The 19,101-nt window shown below is 37.4% G+C and overlaps 1 protein-coding gene across 8 annotated transcripts in view; it reads left to right on the top strand.

Annotated features, from left to right (window-relative positions):
* The window catches only part of Immt (inner membrane mitochondrial protein), a 42,481-nt gene that overhangs the window by 7,708 nt on the left and 15,672 nt on the right, over window positions 1-19,101 (top strand). For 2 of the 8 annotated variants that reach the window (XM_074050135.1, XM_074050133.1), the window contains exons 2-7: window positions 4,026-4,099; window positions 5,399-5,588; window positions 8,114-8,225; window positions 10,088-10,189; window positions 10,535-10,627; window positions 13,554-13,690. In XM_074050135.1, the coding sequence (XP_073906236.1) occupies window positions 4,026-4,099; window positions 5,399-5,588; window positions 8,114-8,225; window positions 10,088-10,189; window positions 10,535-10,627; window positions 13,554-13,690 (708 nt within the window). Of the gene's footprint in view, window positions 1-4,025; window positions 4,100-5,398; window positions 5,589-8,113; window positions 8,226-10,051; window positions 10,190-10,534; window positions 10,636-13,553; window positions 13,691-19,101 lie in introns of those variants that run through there. The other 6 variants (XM_074050134.1, XM_020179023.2, XM_074050132.1 and 3 more) reach the window with 4 other exon arrangements.

The raw sequence follows: 19,101 nt of genomic DNA, 5'->3' as shown, positions 1-19,101 counted from the left end.
TCTCATGCTTGTTAAGCAGGTGCTCTATACTTGAGCCACTCTGCCAGCCTTTTGTGTGTATGTGTGTTGAGTACTTTTTTTTTTTTTTTTTTTTTTTGGCAGCACTGGGGTTTAAACTCAGGGCCTCACTCTTGCTAGACAGGTGCCCTTACCACTTGAGCCACTCTGCCAGCCCTTTTTTTTGTGATGAGGTTTTTTGAGATAGGATCTCGAACTATTTGCCCAGGCTGACCTCCCGAGTAGCTAGAATTACAGATGTGAGCCACTGGCACCCAACTGAAATTTCTTTTCATTTTTAAAAATTTATTAATATTTTGTTTGCATTTGTTCAAAACTGTATATAATAAATCTGCAAATAAGACAGGTTTTCTTTACCTTCTAAGCCCTCCAAAATTTCATCCCATCACAGCATTAACACTGGGACCAGAATTTTGTCATCTAAATCATATCCTAATGCAGATGAGACATTTTGAATGTGGTCCTTAGGACATATTTCCTTAAGTTCTTTTTGAGCTAGAGACCAGCCAGCTAAACAGACAAGTTAGCTGCTCCCTATGATTCATTATATAATGGAATGACAGGCACAGAATAGACACTAGCTTAAAGAGAAACTGAGAGGTACCCAAATGTAAACTCTAGCTGGGCATGTGTTACTAATTCGTTGGTTACAACTCAGTCCTGCTATTTGAGGATGATTCTCCAGACGGCTCTTAGTTTTAAAAACCTTTGGGCTCCTGTTTCCACTCCTTGAGTTAGTCCTTCTCTAAAAATGTAGCCTATTTTGCACCTGCAAATAGATATTTCTGTAGACAAAGCCTCTTTATTTTGTTTTCTTTTTTTCCTTCTAAATTCAAACCGGCATGGTTTTTGTCAATACAGTTAAGAGAACCGTATTAGTTTCCTATGAATAAGGAAGAACTGTAAAGTTTCCTATGAATCTTACTTTGACTTCCTCCAATTAGACCAAGACCACACCTACACATCTCAAGATAAGCCCTTTTTCATTTTGAGTTCCTTATGCTGCTGTTATGGAATAATACCCTTAAAGGGTTCTCAGTAGCTTTCTTGTCCTAACAATCTGGGAAGCATACCCTTTAGAGCTTAAGAGGGCCTATTATTTTGCCATACTGGGGGTTAAACTCAGGACCCTTTTTTGTGATTTTTTTTTTTTAGGGATAGGGTCTTGAGAACTACTTGCCTGGGGCTGTCTTTGAACCTCAATCTTCCTGATCTCTGCCTCCTGAGTAGCTAGGATTACAGGTGTGAGCCACTGGCGCAAGGCTTATTGATATACTTTCTATACATGTATGAATATTAAAGACTGAAACCTGTCGAAGTCATTTAAGAAGGGATGGCGAAGAGTGAGAATAATTGGATGGAATGAACCAAACTGGGGTACAATATATGTAAATGTCACAAAGAAACCCCCTGTATAACTATCATATACTAATAAAAGTATTAAACATATATATAATCTGCCACAATTAGCAAATAAAGACACTTCCCCAGCAACTTTTTTCCCTTGTGGCTGGGGATGGAATATAGGGCCTTACCATGTTAGGCAAGTGTGCTACTACTGAACTGTATCTCCAGCCCACCACTCACAGTTGGTCATCATCAGGGGATAAAAGAATAAAAAGAGTAAGAATCAAGCAGTTATCTGCCTTTCCTATATGAGCTGTACTTTTGAGTGACCAAAGTGTGGGTGGTGGGAAGCATTTCTATAAAATGTGTCATACGTGAATGAAAAATGATAGAATTAGATACCACTTTTGATAATTTCCAGTAATCAATCCAGACATTAAACTTCAACAGTTACTAACATGACAGAACAGAGCCTTTTTTTTTTTTTGTCACTTTTGTCCAAATATGAGAGTTTAGTTAAGTAACATAGGACGTTTACTTAGTGGAGTATCATGCAGTCATTCAAAGTGGCAGTCAGATGAAAGTGACAGAACAACACGTGGAAATGTCATGCGATGGTAGCAGATGAAGAGCAGTGTTCAAAATGTCCAAATGAATCCACACTTAATATTACTATTTCTTTTCTTTTTTTTTAAATTTTCATAGTACTGGGTTTGAACTCAGGGACTGTACCTTGAGCCACTCACCAGCCCTTTTTTGTGATGGGTTTTTTCGAGATAGGGTCTCATGTACTATGCCCAGGCTGGCTTCGAACCACAATCCTCCTGATCTCTGCTTCCCGAATAAGTAGGATTAGAGGTGTGAGCCACCAGTGCCCAGCACAGCTTTTTTTTTTTTTGAGGTAGGTTCTCACTATGTAGCCCACACTGATCTTGAACTCAAGATTCTCCTTCCTTAACCTCCTGAGTGCAGCAGTTACAGACATGTGCCACATGCCCAGCATCCCATAGTTTTTAAAGAGGCAAACGAGTGTGAGCATGTGTCTGGATCTAGTGTACAGGAAATACAGAGGACAGAACACAGTAAATTGCACTTAAAGTCAGGGGCCGGTGGCTCATGCCTGTGATCTAACTACTCAGGAAGCAGAAATCAGGAGGATCAGGGTTCAAAGCCACCCCTGGCAAATAGTTTGAGAGACCCTCGAGGTGTAACCCCTGAGTTCAAAGCCTAGCACTGCCAAAAAAATTGTACTTGTTCGCAAAATCAAGTTGAAAAAAAAAAATTGCACTTGTTCTCAAAATCTAGCCAAAAACTCTTCAGATCAAACCAGGTTCATGAACAACTAATTGTTGGAAGGAAAACATACAGATTAGAAGAGCAGCAAACATCATTTTTTAAGAAGTTAGGTAAGTCTAGGGATTCATATTTGAGTGATAAAACTATTAAAAATATAGGTTTTTCTATTAAAGTTCTGTTTAGAAAACTAAATACTAAGAATATGATGGTAGGGTAATGAATGGAATGCTTGATTTTTTTTTTAAAGCAAGAACTATGTTTCAGATTAAGAACTAATTTGTTGTGATAAAATCATTTCTATTTGTTGGCCATGAAAGATAAGGAACTGGCCTTGAACTGTGAGCTTCCCTATCTCAAATATATATATAAGTTATACATATGGCAGGCAGCTATGCAAAGGAGCATAGGGCCCAAGTATATATTTGGTACTGGGGTTTGAACTTAGGGCCTCATGCTTGCTAGGCAGCTGTTCTACCACTTAAGCCACTATGCAGCCCTGTTTTGTGTTGGATATTTTTGAGATGGGGTAGAATGCCTGCCTAGGAAGTGTGAGGCCCTGAGTACAAGCCCCAGTACCGCCAAAATAAAATAAAATAAAGATGAAAACCTATGGCAAATCCCACTGGTATTCAAGAAACGATAGCATATACAACACCTAAAAGTGCTACTTTGTCAGATAATTCTCTTTTTAAAATATTAAGCTGAGGGAAAGGGAGAGTAAGGGAGAATGATGTAGGAGTTGAATCTAATTAAGATACATCATCATTGTAAGCACATGTAAATGTCACAGTGAAACCTCCCTGTGCAACTAATACATGCTCATAAAAATATTAAAAAACTGTTTTTTAAAATAAACCCATGAGAAAGCAAGGCAAAATAATATCAAGTGTTAATAGAACATATGTAAAAATATAGGAATGGTAAAATCAAAACATTTAAAAACACAACAAATGAGTACACAGAAATCAGATGAAGCAGAAGTGATACATAATTGAAAGCCTGAGTTTGTTGAAATACAAAAGAAAAATCAGCAGACAACAACATATCTTTTCTAACTTAGTACCAATGTAATAAAGCAGCAACTATCAAATGTCATATTATTAGATTCATGGTGTCAGTACTGATGATTGGACATTAACTTCTTGGTGATAGCCTCTGACAGGTTTCTCCACTATAAAGTTATCCTCCCCAAAAAATTAAAAGTAATTTTAGATGGGCTTTGGCGTGCAAGAAGCATCACCTTTTTTTTCCCTGATAACAAAATTTTTGTTTAATGAAGACATTTGTAATGAAAGTATTATTTCTGCATTACTAACCCTAAAAAGCTTCCCAGATTCCTTTAATGTTTTCTCCTCCTCCTTTAGAGTTGTCTCTGTGGGAAGTTTGTTCTCCGTCCATTGCGACCATGCCGTAGATACTCTACTTCAAGAAGTTCTGGGTATGTAGTTTGTCTCCCTGGAACCAGGCTTTTTATTGTGTGCTGCTAAGCTGTGTGTGTGTGTGTGTGTGTCTGTCTGTCTGTCTGTGTGTCTGTGTTTCTTTGATTATGGGAAATAGCTGCTTACAACCTCCTACTACAGAAATAATATGTCCTTAACCCATGGATTTAGTGATTATGGTCAGCTTGCAGTATGGTTTCACATTGTCATAAGAAGAAGGGTGTGGGCTGGAGGCATGCTCTAAGGCTTTCAGCTCGGTATCCCTTCAGCTTTAACTGATTTCTGTGTTCTCAATTGTCGTGTTTTTAAAATGTTTTGATTTTACATTGGTGTATTTTTGCATATGTTCTATTTTCACTTGATATTATTGTTTTTTGCTTTCTCATTCTATGGGGGTAGATTTATATCCAGAATTCAGCATGTTGTAAGTTAACAAAAAGTATTTGTTAGTTCTAATTTGATATTTTATTATTCTTTGTAAAGGATCTACTTTGTACTTACAGAAATGCTTATTTAAGGAAGAAGAGCTTTGAAAGTTAGTGATAGTTCTTTTGGGTGGGGTTCAGAGGAAATCTCGTGATTGTGAGCATTAAATACTGAGTTTTAAGTATTAAAAGGTAGATTGTGCTATAATCACAGGTATGTGGGAGACCAAGGTGGGAGTATCATGGTTTGAAGCCAGCCCAGGCAAAAAGTTAGTGAGACCCCCATCTCAAAAAAAAATAAATAAAGTGGACATGATGGTTTATCTCTGTAATCCCAGCTACTCAGGAGGCAGAGGTGGGAGGATCACAATCTGAGGCCACCACTGGACAAAATCTTGAGACTCAGTTGTTGGAGTGGCTCAGGTGGTAAGAGCACCTACCTTGCAAGTGTGAGACCTAGTCAACTCCCTCCCCCCCCCAAAAAAAACCCTCGAGACTCTATTTGAATATTAAACTAAAACAAAAAGGAATAGGGGCATGGCTCAAGCGGTAGAGAGTCTGCCTAACAATTTTGAGGTTCTGAGTTCAAACCCTAGTTCCACCAAAATGGAAAAAAAAATAGTAAATTGCTTCATTCTTTCAGTTGTAGATACCATCTTTTTTTAAAAAATGGTTTTCTAAAAGCAAATGTTATTATTTTTTATTGTAGGCATGTTAAAAAAAATCAGCGGAAGGTGATGTGCAGCCGTGGTGGTGAATTTGGCTGCTATGATCTGATTTAGTGATAGAGAAGTAGCAGTTAGAGGTCTCTGAGTCTTTCATTGGTCTGGGGAAGCCAAGGTAATATTTGTGACTCCCATTTCTTTCACTTAGGTTGACTGCTGGCAAAATTGCTGGAGCTGGCCTTTTGTTTGTCGGTGGAGGTGTTGGTGGCACAATCCTGTATGCCAGATGGGATTCCCAGTTCCGGGAAAGTGTTGAGAAAACCATACCTTACTCAGACAGACTCTTTGAGGTGGTTCTTGGTTCTGCACCTTATAGTGTTCCATTGCCAAAGAAGCCGGTAAGAGCTTTAAGCAACATTTCAAATTATCCTTGCAATAACTTTTAAAAGCAAACTGTTTTCATCTTGAATATTATTTATATATAACTCAGTGCAACTTGCCAAGTGTATAGTTAGTTCTCTTTAAATAGAAGTAGTTATCTGCAAAGATGGATTTTTAGCCTTTGGGAGTTCTGTAAGTGCTCAGTTAGTGCATACTACCTTGAAAATAATTGCCTTTCATAAGGGTAAATTGAGGAGGCATGTTGGCAGAGGTAACTGTGGTTGCTCTGTGGACTGAGGGGTATAAATGTGGATGTAAGTCAGCCCACACCACTGCAGCTACAACCTCTGACTTAGGACACTAAAAACAATGTAGAACAGTCATGACAAAGCCCATGTTACTGTTAGCTATGGCGCCTTTTAGATCATAAAACAGAGTCACAGGATATTCAGCTACATGCTGATTGGTTGACAGGGGTATCTTTTAGTATTCCTGAAATTTTGCACATATTTTTTCCGAGTTCTTCAGTTTCTCCCTTTCTTCTCCTACCAAATTAAAAATTTTAAACTCATATTTCTCCATTTAAATATGGCTTATATAGTGAGGTAGGAGAATTTTGGACTTGGCCTTGGGCAAAAGCATTAGACACTACCTGAAAAATAACTAAAGCAAAAAAAGGGCTGGGGGTGTGGCTCAAGTGGTAGAGGACCTGCCTATCAAGAGTGAGTGCCTGAGTTTGAACCTTAGTACCTCCAAAAATCAAAACAAAATGGTGTGGATTTTTATTATTCTCCATTATCTAACATAGACCAGAGAAAATCCTATCGTAAAGGTAATATTTGTAAAAACAGACTTCTTCCCCACCCCAGCCATACTTTTTCACAATGTTCCTGGCTAGTCTTCTACATCATTTATTCTTTCATATGAACTTTAAAATGTTTGTACTGGCTGAGAGCGCCAGATTTGTAGCTATAATACAGAATCTTATGGATTCATTCTAAAATCCTTGGCCTATTTTAAGCTATATGACCCCTGAGAAATAGCTGGAAGCAATTGTAGGAGCCTGAGGTTGAGGCTGAAAAGTTCAGAACAATGATCTTTTCTTGCTTGACATGATTTAAAGTGTCATCCTTTGTATTCTCTAAATAGATTTGATTTCTGCTCATTCCACTTTAGCTACCTTGTATAATATTTCCACTGGGATGACTTGGCATATCTATACTGTACCATGTCAAAACTTAAATTCTTCATGATGTGCTTTTTTTTTTCTCTTTGGTGGTACTAGGATTTGAACACAGAGCTTTGTGCATGTGCATGTGCAAGTGAGTTACACCCCTAGTCCCCGATTTGCTCTTTTATATTAAATAACAGTACCATGTTGTGAGGTTGCTAGGTTAGAATTCTTAGAGATTTCCATAGTTGCCTGTTTCTTGTTAGCTTTCCTATTTTGTTTAATCTCTAATATTTGTTCTTTTTCTTGCATTATCACTGTTCTTGCCATTGTCACTTCATATCTAAAATTACCTTCTGAACTATACCTGTTGCTCTCCACCCACCAGATCTCTCCTAAAATAGTCTAGCCCATCTTCATATCAATATGGGGGCGGGGCGGGGTTGAACTCAAGGCCTACACCTTGAGCCACTCCACCTTTTTTGTGATGGGTTTTTTCAAGATAGGGTCTTGCAAACTATTTTCCTGGGCTGGTTTTGAACCACGATCCTACTGATCTCTGCCTTCTGAGTAGCTAGAATTACAGGTGTGAGCCAAGAGCACCTGGCTCAGAGAATTTCTAAAATAAGCACTATCGGGCTGGTGGAGTGGTCCAAGCATTAAGAGTGCCTGTCTAGCATGTGTAAGGCCCTGCGTTCAAACCCCAGTGCCTCAAAAAAATCAAATAGGCACTATCACATTTTCATGATACCTCTGTTACGAACTTTCAAGCATTTCCTGTTGTTAGCAACAGAATATAAAAATTACAGATTGTATCAGACACTGAATAAGGAAAATAAAGCCAGGAGTGGTTAAATGTTCTGAGGAACTAGCCATTGTGTTCATTTTTTGCTGTGGCTTGTGAGCTTTGCTAGTTCTGAGGTTGACATTCTGTACCCTCAGTAATCTGCTCCGTTTACATTTGCAGCCTTACCTCTGAATGGTCCTGCACATAAACTAATGAATTATTTGTTTCTAACTGAATACATAATTTGACTTAGAAAGGAAATGAATTAGCCCTCTGAGTGTTGTATGGGTGAAAGGAATGATGTTTAAAGGGAAGGTCATACATACATCATGTACTTTATTAGTTGCCCTGAAAGAAACCTTTGGTAGTGCTAAGATATGACTTAGTGCTTTCAAATGACAGCTTTGGACTGTATTTTTTTTTTTCTTAAGTAATGATGGGCTTTTCTTACTATGAAAAATATATGTGTTCAAAGTGTTGATAATTTTATGTTAAATGTCTGAAAGACTTGAATTTTTAAAACAAAGCTGTCCTTTTAAAAAAACAGTACGATACTCTAAATGGTAAATGTTTTCATTTCCAAGATTCAGTCTGGTCCACTAAAAATCTCTAGTGTCTCAGAAGTAATGAAGGAATCTAAACAGCCTGCCTCACAAGTCCAAAAACAGAAAGGAGACACTCCAGCTTCAACAACAGGTACTCATTAGAACCATTCTTTTAAAATTATAGGTGAACAAATTGTTTTAATGCATTTAAACCTATAGTAAGAGGAGGCCCCCGCCCCATGCAGGACTCTTACTGGTCCCCAGCTTACCTCATTTTAGGGATTGAGTGGGACACAAAATTAGGCATTATTATGAATAAGTAAGTGTAACTTTAAGAACTGCCTTGACTATAATAGCTTTATCTTTTTCTTTTAATCCCCTCCCCATGACTCCTAGTCTTTTCTCCAGTTTAGATTTTAAAGATTTATTCTCGGGGGAGGGGGCAAGAGGGTGGAGGCTGGGGGAGGGGGGGACAGGGGGGAGAAATGACCCAAACAATGTATGCACATGTGAATAAATGAATAATAATTTTAAAAAAGTAAATCAGGAAAAAAAAATTTATTCTCTTTTCCCACCTCTTTTTTTTTCCCCTACTTTATCTGTTCTTTTTCCTCTTTTCTTTCTTAGTGATGAATGTGTCTTGCATAGCTCCTGCTGATATTTTACCAATAATAGCACCCTAATATGCAGCACTTGCCTATTCTTGAACTTCTTGAGTTTCTCTTTAATTACTTCTGTCCTTGATTAAATCACATAACATTCATTCAGCAGATATTCACTGAGTGTCTATTATATGTCAGGTATTCTTTTAGGCACTGGGGACATAGCAGGGAATAAATCAGGATTTTTAATTTTTATTTTTTAATCTCTGCTAATCTTGGTGGGATGAGGGAGAGAGATCATGTAAAAGTAAAATGAATAGGATGTCAGTGTGGGAGGGGGAATATTGCAGTTTTAAGTACAGTGAGTAAGGACTAGAGCAAAGACTGGTGTAGAAAAACATCCCAAGCAGTGGAATTGGTTAGTGCAAAGGCTTGACCTATGTAAGCAAGGAGCAAATGAGGCCGGAGTGGAGTGGGACAGAAGACTGTGGAGGTCCTTGGAAGCCATTTAAGAGTTCTGTTTTATATTCTGAGTAGGAGGGGAAGGAATTGGAGGGTGCTGAGCCAGGGAATTGCTATCTGGCACTTACTGTAATAAGATTACTCTGGCTGTTGTGAATAGATAAGGGACCCAGGGCAGAAGTGGGGAGGCTAGTTAATTAATGGGTTTTGTAATAATCCAGTTTTATCTCTTAAATGGGGCCTTCAATTTTCTAAAACAAATTTTTATAACCATTTTATTGTTTCTTCCTATTTCCTTTCTAGAATTGTTTTCTTTTTCATTAACAATTTTGTTTATAAATTTGCAAGCTCTTGATTGTCTTAAACTTCCTTTGAAGTTGTCATTTTTGAAGTGACCTTAAAAAAAAAACTGAGTTCTGTTCTTCACAAACTTACTGTCTTCATTGTGAAGTTTTCTTCTTTGTATTTGAAACTGTTGCCTTTTTCCTGCTTACGTGTCTTCCTTCATCTCTTAACCACTCTTCAAAATAATTATAAATCATTCTTTGGTTACTTGCTTTCTTTTGTCTGTCTTTGTACAGACTCTTTTTTTCCTTCATTATTATTTTTTTCCATGTTACGCAAATCTCACATCCACTTCATATAAAGATTTAACACAATTACTTGCCTGAAGTAAGGAGGGATAAAGTACAGATGGGTTGACAAGACTTCCCTGTCTTATGCTTTACTAGTCTTTGTCAGTTGTGTATGTTTGTCTATGTGGAGGATGGTACCCATTTGTGTGTTACTCAAACATGACAATAGATGCATTTGTTCTTAAGTAGCCAGATGTGAAGTGGGCCGTAGTAGTAGACTTTCTGTGTGTTTGTTAACCCAGGAAAGTATAAATACCATGAGTAACATATATTTATAGTATCTATAGAGGCAGCTCAAATTACTTCTGCAGCAGGTGATGCGCTTTCTGTCCCAGCTCCTGCAGTTCAGCATGAGGAACCTGCAAAAACTGATCGCCTTGAAATTGGTGAAGGAAAACCCACATCTGTAACTTCAGGTAGTTTAATTATTTATATTTGTTGTATTATCAATGGTATGCTTACCAGAACTGTTTAATGCTATGCAACACCTAGACACTATGTAAGTATACATTAATACTGGTTTCAAATCTTCAGACTTGCTTAGAATTTTTAGATTTGTAAGTTTGAGTAACTCTTTGAAAATAAAGAAATTAGTCAACAGCTAATCCCTTATTTCCATTTTGGAATCATTAAGCGTGATAATGTGGTTTTGGAATCCTTCCCATCAGAATGCCTTGTGTTAATATAACTGGTTTGTATCTCATTAGCTGTTAAAATTCTTTGCTGAAATTTAATTTCCTCTTATTTACTTCTGCTGCAAGAGGAAGCATCTTCATCTATAAGAGAGCGACCACCAGAAGAAGTTGCAGCTCGCCTTGCACAACAGGAAAAACAAGAGCAAGTTAAGATTGAGTGTATGTAAATCATGTAGCTTCTTGAGTATTTGAAGTAGTCTCTCAGTTGCTGTCTTAAGCCATCAGCACAAGTTTGTCATCTTCTAGGTAGTTGTGGTTTATTTTGTTTCCTTAGTGTCATTGCTCTGTTTCCCATTATCATTTTTCATCATTCGTGTTCCCATCTAAACTCCTTTTACCAAGTGATATGGACTATTCTTAAGGCATAGTTGTATAACATTCCAAATAATACATGCATTTTATCCATTAATTTCATGGTTAATGCTGAAGATTCTTTATACTCTAGGAAACAGAAATTGATTGTTTATGTTTCAGCATGTTAAACTTGCAAATACTTGTGTGTGAGTCACAGTGGCTCATTCTGTGACTTATGGCCCTGCCTCTGTACTCTCCTTATTAGCACTCTTACCTGAAGCTGGTGAAAAATGGAGCATTCTTCATGTTGCTAGTATTCAGCTAACAAGCAAATGTCTTTTTAAGTTTCTTTTTTACTTGTTTTTTGAGAGAGGGTCTTACTTTGTAGCCCATTTTTGCCACGTAGCCTAGGCTGGCCTTGACCACTCAATCCTCCTGCCTGCATCTCCTGAATACTGGGATTACAGATGGACACCACCACATCCAGCTTAATTTTATGTTGAGTTTTTTGATATTTTTAAAAAAGTAATGGAAGAGCCAGGTGCGGGTGGCTCACACCTATAATCCTAGCTATTCGGGAGGCAGAGATCAGGATGATCATGTTCTAAGCCAGCCCAGGGCAAATAGTTCGTGAGACCCTATCTCAAAAAAAACCCATCATGTAAGAAGGCTGGTGGAGTGGCTCAAGTGATAAGAGTGCCTGCCTTGCAAGCGTGAGGCCCTGAGTTCAAACCCCAATATGGCCAAAAAACAAAAAAATCTAAAAATGCATTTTCCTGTTTAAAGAAGGCATGTGCAATATAACTTAAACTGTGCTTCTGTATATTTATGTCTGTAGAGGTAGTGAAGCATATAGCTTTTTGCTGATCAGAAAGTTGTTTGTTTTAAATTCTTGTAGCAGCTGTTACAATCTTTTTTTGTCTTTCCTGGGAGCAACACTTATTTCTGTTTGTCTTTCTGCCTTGATTGGTTCCTTTCCCTACTGATGCATTGGTTCTGCCCTATTCTGAGGAGCCACCATTGTGAGAAAATACATGAAAGAGTGGAAGATACAGAATAGGCATGGGATAGGATATTAGTTTGGCTTGGTTTGGAGTTTTGTTTTTGGGATTTTTGGGTATATTCTTTGGAGTTTTTGGTCATGTTACAGGTAGTTGAGAATGTTAAATGACTTCTAAATAAGTGAATTGTTCCATCCCTCAATTTTTTCAGACTTCTTGACTGCTTCAAATTGAGTTTTTTGTTTGTTTGAGTCAGGATCTCACCATGTAGCTCAGGCTAGCTTTGAACTCAACATGTAGCCCAGGCTGATCTTTAACTCATGATCTTCCTGCCTCAGCCTCCTGAGATTGTTTTTAACTAGTTCATATTTTTTCTTCACTCTTTACTTTGGTCCCTTTATCATGGGCAACTCGAATTAAGTTAAGCTAATTTTCTTTTTTTATATGTGTACATTTAGATCTAATTTTTTTTTAATTTTTTAATTTTTATTTTTGTGGTCCTGGGGATTGATTCCAGGACCTTTTGCACATGCTTGGCAAGCATTCTACCACTGAATTAGGTATTCCATACATCCCAGCCCCTTGAATTAGGTTATTAAGTTATAAATTTGAGATGGAGATGTCAGCTGCTTAACTGCTCTTTATTTTGGTCCAGTTCTTACCTTTAAGTTTGGGCAAAGTGAAGCATTCAGGATCTTGACTCTTACCTCCTAGTTTTCTCTAAACTTTAAAAATGTGTATGTGTATGTAGTTTTTATCAAGGATTAGAACACAGTGAATAGAGAGATAGTGTAGCAGGTGACCTGTCAGTAACTGACTCTCCGTGGGCCTCTGTAGTGGTTGATCATTGTGTACGCTTAGATGTCCACCATTAACACAGGCCTGTCATGAAAGCCAAATATCACATTTTCCTTCCCTTGACTCTTGCTCACTTTATACCCCTGCTCTTTAGTTAAACTTCAGTCTGACTCAGTTTTCTTGGTATTTTGTCACTTGCTGTCTTTTTATCTGTTGCAGAGGTGCCACATGTGGTTCAGTAGGTTCCATTTGTTCATCCCTAGCTTAGCTTCTTGTGCTCAAAGTTACGTTTTGTTTTTGTCTCACATTCCACATTATTCTCTAATTTTTGGTCTTCTCTAATAACAATTTTATCCTCATTGATCCTCTTCAAATGAGTATTTCTCTATTTTAATGTAATATTCAAAATCATCTCTTGCTCTACTTTTAAAAAAATCTTAAATTTCTTTTTTGTATTTTTGAAGAAGCATATAGAAGTTTCTGTATGATCTTAAGAGGTGGGAGCCCCTTTTAAACATTAGTGTCTATTTCTTGAGTCATTCTGTGGAAAAAACATTGTCTATTCCAAGCTGGCTTTGCCTTTTTAGTTTGCATATTTTCTTGTCTTTTTCTTTCTCTTGTCTGTTATCTCCTTGATCCTGGCCATAACAAGATTTTGCTATAGGTTTTCTTTCTTACTGAGCAGTTGAACATGGTGGACACCTTTTTCTCAGTGAGTCTATACAATTGTTACATAAAATGAATAAAGCTGGTGGTTATACTATATTTATAGCCTTTAGAATATTCTAAACCTGTTTGTTCCACTGGAATATGTTAGCCTTCTTTAAGCACTTTTTTCCCTTTAAAAATCCTCAAACACTTTTTTACTGTGAAAAAATTCAGATATTCATAAAAGCAAAAACAATGCAATAAACCCTGATAGACTCACAATCCAGATTCAATTACTTGCCAACATTTATCCATTCCTGTATTTTTTTTAAATTTTATTCCAGCTTTAGCCAAGAGCTTAGAAGATGCTCTGAGTCAAACTGCTTCCATCACTCTGCAGGCAATTGCAGCCCAGAATGCTGCAGTCCTAGCCATCAATGCACACTCCAACATATTGAAGGCAGCCATGGATAATTCTGAGGTAAGCCAAGGAGGACTTAGTCATGTAGGCTTTAATAGTCTGATATCTTCCGTGTGCTATGGGCTTTTATGTGTGTGGTACTTTATTTTAATCCCACAACACTGATACAGTATAATAATTATTTTATATTAGCTTTTATATCTTAGTAGTGCTTGAATGTATTTGTTACTTTTTTGGTTTGAAAACTGCCAACCATTTCCTTAAAGTTTTTATTTTGAGATACTTTTAGACTGACATGAAATTTTAAGAAATAATACTGGTGATCCTATGTATCCCAGACATCACCTATTTTAAAAGTATGTGCTGATTATTTAACTTACATTAAACACTTCAAAGAATAAAGTAGTATTTTTTTTTTTTTTGCGGTACTGGGGTATGAGCTCAGAGCCTCACGCTTGCAAGGCAGGCATTCTTCCACTTGAGCCACTCCACCAGCTAAAGTAATAATTTTGATTATTACTAAAAGAATTTCTTCTATAATTCCATTCAGTTATTCGGCATGGAAAAATACCTCAACATGAAGTTATTTAAGTATTAAAATAAGTATGTAAATGTAAATGTCAAGGGTAAAGAATCATGCATGATAACTAAAGTTACTTTGTTACCACAACTGTATGTTTTGTTTTTTTTTTAAGTTTAAACATGCATTACATTGTTTTAGTCTTATGTACATCACAAAAGAGTTAAAGTAGACTCCTGATATTAATTGCTGGAAATTACAACCTTTGAAAACCTAAAAGGAAATTCCATTTTATTTGAAATTCAAGAAAGGAAATGTAGCTGGGAGCCCATGGCTCACACCTGTCATCCTAGCTACTCAGTAGGCAGAGATTAGAAGCATTGTGGGTTTTTGTTTTGTTTTGTGGTACTGGGGTTTGAACTCAGGGCCAACACTTGAAGTCACTCCACCACCCCTTTTTTATGGGGGTATTTGTGAGATAGGGTCTCTCAAACTATTTGCCTGAGCTGGCTTTGAACCTTGATCCTCCTGATCTCTGCCTCCTGAGTGGCTAGAATTACAGGCTTGAGCCACCGGCACCCGGCTAGAAGGATTGTGGTTTGAAGCCAGCAGGGGCAGTATAGTTCACAAGACCCTATCTCAAAGATATCCAGCACAAAACAGGGCTGGTAGAGTGGCTCAAGTGGTAGAACACCTGCCCAGCAAGCATGGGACCTGGGGGTATAGCTCAGTGTTAGAGCACTTGTTTTATAGGGAGAAGTATTGTATTCTTCAATAATTGGTATGTTCCTGTTCATCTCCAGGATCCCAGCATAGTGTTACTTTTAAGATAAGAAGATTTTTGTCTCCTACCCATATGTAACATATGTAGTTTAATCTATGTGCATTTTGGGAAAAGAGAAAAAAATAATTTAAAATAGTTAATTTAAAAATAATTTTAAAGCTAGGTGTCGGTGGCTTACATCTGTTTCCTAGCTACTTGGGAGGCATAGATCACCAAAGCCAGCCCCAGGCAAATAGTTTGAGAGACCCTACCTTAAAAATACCTAATACAAAACAGGTCTAGTGAAGTGGCTCAAGTGGTAGAGTGTCTACCTAGCAAGCATGTGGTCCTGAGTTCAAACCCCAATACTGCCAAAAAAAAAGTTCAGGCAGTTCCCAGTAACATTCTGTACATTGTGTATGTGATGTAGAATGAAGGATGGAAGTTGTGACTTGTCTATGACACTAGTGGTCTAGATTCTATAGCACTTCTAATTTTGTGAGCATTTTGCTGCACTGATAGTAATTATAGTGTTAGATCTTTTTCTTTATTCCTTTTTTTTCAGTAAGAATATAAACCAATTCTGCTCAAAGACGAAGCAATCAGTTCCAAAACCAGACATTAAAATAGAAAGGCTGGAACCTGTCTTAAGGGATTTTCAAGGGAATTTTTGTGTGTGTGTGTGGCACTGGGCCTTGAACTCAAGCCTTGCCCTTGCCCTCTACAACTTGAGCTAGGCCTCCAGTCCTAAGAGAAACTTTTTTTGAAGGGTACTGGGAACCAAACCCAGGACCTTGCACATGGTAAGCTGAGCTATTCTCCCAATTCTTTTTAAATAATATAAATCATAGCATTAATTTCATCTCAAGGAAGATTTCTAAGAATAATTGATTTAGACCTTATGAATTAGGAAATGGCATTCTGAATAATAACATTTTAGACTAATAAGTACTCTATAACTGTGTAAACTTTATAGTTATGCTTAAACTATGCTTTTGATAGTCCTGCACTTAAGAAAAATTCAAGTATTGGCACTTTTTGAAGAATGACTTAAAATCCATAGACAGTTTAGGAAAAGCTGTCATTGACTTTTTGTAGTTAATATTCCTAAGAATCTAATTTTAAAATAGTCTTTCCCTAGAAAATTTATGCACTGGAACATAATTTTTTTTTTTTTTTTTTTTTTTTTTGCTGTACTGAGGTTTGAACTCAGCCTCATGCTTGTTAACTTTATAAATTTTATTTCTCTTCCTTTTATCATTTTTACATTTACTTACATGTGTATACATTGTTTGAGGCACCTCCTCCGCACTACTTCCCTCATCCCTTCCCATCCCCCCGGCTTCGGGCAGAACCTGTTCTGCCCTCTTCTCTGATTTTCTTGAAGAGAAACCATAGGAGATAATAAGAAAGACATAGCATTTTTCTAGTTTGAAATAAAGATAGCTATATGGAGAGATTCCTAGTGTTGTGTATTGAAACCCACATTGGTTCATCTCTGCCTCATCTCTTCACTACTTCTTGGTCCCCTTCTCATAGTAGCCTCTGCCAGTTTAAGATTACTTTATTGGCTCCTCTACAGTTAGCACATAAACCACATTCAAGTTTTAGGTTTCCTTCCCTTTCCCTATTCCTCCTGTGTGTGTTCTCCCCTTAATACACACTAATAATATTGCTGCACTTGTTTTAGGTCTGTAATGTACATATGAGGGAGAACATGCAATTTTTGGCCTTCTGAGCCTTGCTGACTTCGCTTAAGATGATGGTCTTTGGTTCCATTCATTTACTTGGAAATGACAAAATTTCATTCTTTGTGGCTGAGTAAAATTCCATTGTGTATAAATACTACATTTCTTTAATCCATTCAAAGTTAGTGAGGCTTCCTGGCTGTTTCCATAGCTTGGCTATTGTGAATAGTGCTGCAATAAACACAGGCGTGCAAGTGCCTTTGTAATAACTTGAGTCGCGTTCCTTCAGGTATTTTCCTAGGACTGGTATTGCTGGATCATATGGCAGATCTATGCTTAGTTTTATAAAAAGCCTCCATATTGTTTTCCAAAGTGGTTGTACTAGCTTGCATTCCCACCAGCAGTGTATGAGGGTTCCTTTTTTCCTGTATCCTCACCATTTGTTGGTGGTAGTGGTCTTGATGATAGCTATTCTAACAGGAGTGAGGTGGAATCTTAGTGTGGTTTTGATTTGCATTTCCTTTTTGGCCAAGCATGGTGAGCATTTTTTCATATGTTTTTTGGCCATTTGGACTTCTTCTTCCTTTGAAAATGTTCTGTTTAGTTCAGTTGCCCACTTCTTTATTGGTTTGTTAATTTTTGTGAAGTTTAGTTTTTTGAGCTGCCTGTATATTCTGGTTATCAGTCCTTTGTCTGATATATAGCTAGCAAATATTTTCTCCCACCCTGTGGGTGGTCTCTTCAGTTTAGAGAACATTTCTTTTGTTCAGAAGCCTTTAAATTTCATATAGTCCCATTTGTCTATCCTTTCTCTTAGTTGTTGGACTGCTTGGAGTTCTACTGTGAGGAAGTCCTTGCCTATACCTATGTTTCCAGGGTATTCCCTGCTTTTTCAAGTACTAACTGCAAGGTTTTGGGTCTGATATTAAGGTACTCAATCCACTTTGAGTTGATACTAGTACAGGGTGACAGGCATGGATTTAGTTTCAGTTTTCTGCAGGCAGATAACCACTTTTCCCAGCAACATTTCTTAAAGAGGCTGTCTTTTCTCCATTGTATGTTTTTGGCGCCTTTATCAAAAATAAGGTGGGCATAGCTGTGTAGATTCATATCCAAGTCCTCTATTCTGTTCCACTGGTCTTCATATCTGTTTTTGTGCCAGTACCATGCTGTTTTATTGCTATGGCTCTGTAGTATAGTTTGAAGTCGGGTATTGTGATACCTCCAGCATTGTTACTCTTTTTACTTGGTATTGCCTCGGCTATTCTAGTCTTTTGTGTTTCCAAATGAACTTCAGGGTAGATTTTTCAATGTCTGTGATGAATGTCATTGAGATTTTGATAGGAATGACGTTGAACATGTAGATTGCTTTTGGTAGAATAGCCATTACTTGAACATGTAGATTGCTTTTGGTAGAATAGCCATTACTATGTTGACTCTGCCAATCCATGTGCACAGGAGATCTTTCCATCTTCTGTAGTATTCCTCGATCTCTTTCTTCAGTGGTTTGTAGTTCTCCTTGTAGAGGTCGTTTATATCCTTTGTTAAGTTTATTCCTAGGTATTTGGGGTTTTCTTGAGGCTATTGTAAATGGAATTGTTTTCCTGTATTCTTTTTCAATTTGTTCATTGTTGGTGTATAGAAAGGCTACTGATTTTTGTAAGTTGACTTTGTATCCTGCTACATTGCTGAAGCAATTGGTATCTCGGAGTTTTTGGGTGGAGTTTTTTGGGTCTTTGAGGTATAGAATCATGTCATCTGCAAACAGAAATACTTTGACTATTTCTTTACCTGTTTGTATTCCTTTTATTTCTTCTTGCCTTATTGCTCTGGCTAGGAATTCCAGGACTGTGTTGAATAGGAGTGGGGAGAGTGGACATCCTTGTCTCGTTCCTGACTTTAGGGGAAATGATTTCAGTTTTTCCCCATTAAGTATGATGTTTGCTGTAGGTTTGTCGTATGTAGCCTTTATAATGTTGATGTACATTCCTTCTGTTTCTAGTTTTCTTAGAGCTTTTATCATGAAATGGTGTTGGATCTTATCAAAGGCTTTTTCTGCATCTAGTGGGATGATCAAGTGGTTTTTGTCTTTGCTTCTATTCATGTGTTGTATTACATCTACTGATTTGCATATATTGAACCATCCCTGCATCCCTGGGATGAAGATGCCTTGGTCATGATGAATGATCTTTCTCATATGTTGTTGGATTCGGTTTGCCATTCTTTTATTGAGGATTTTTGCATTGATGTTCATTAAGGAGATTGGCCTGTAGTTCTCCTTTTTGGATGTGTCCTTGTCTGGTTTTGGAATGATTGTAATGCTGGCTTCATAGAATGAGTTAGGCAGTGTTCCTTCCCTTTCTATTTCATGGAAAAGTTTAAGGAGTGTTGGTGTTAGTTCTTCTTTGAAGGTCTGATAGAATTCAGCTGAGAATGTGTCAGGTCCTGAACTTTTCTTTTTTGGGAGACTCTTTATTGCTGCTTCAATTTCTATGTGTTA

The sequence above is a fragment of the Castor canadensis genome, chromosome 12, assembly GCF_047511655.1.
Source record: "Castor canadensis chromosome 12, mCasCan1.hap1v2, whole genome shotgun sequence".
Lineage (NCBI taxonomy): Eukaryota > Metazoa > Chordata > Mammalia > Rodentia > Castoridae > Castor > Castor canadensis.
This window is presented reverse-complemented; position numbering and strand designations above follow the sequence as displayed.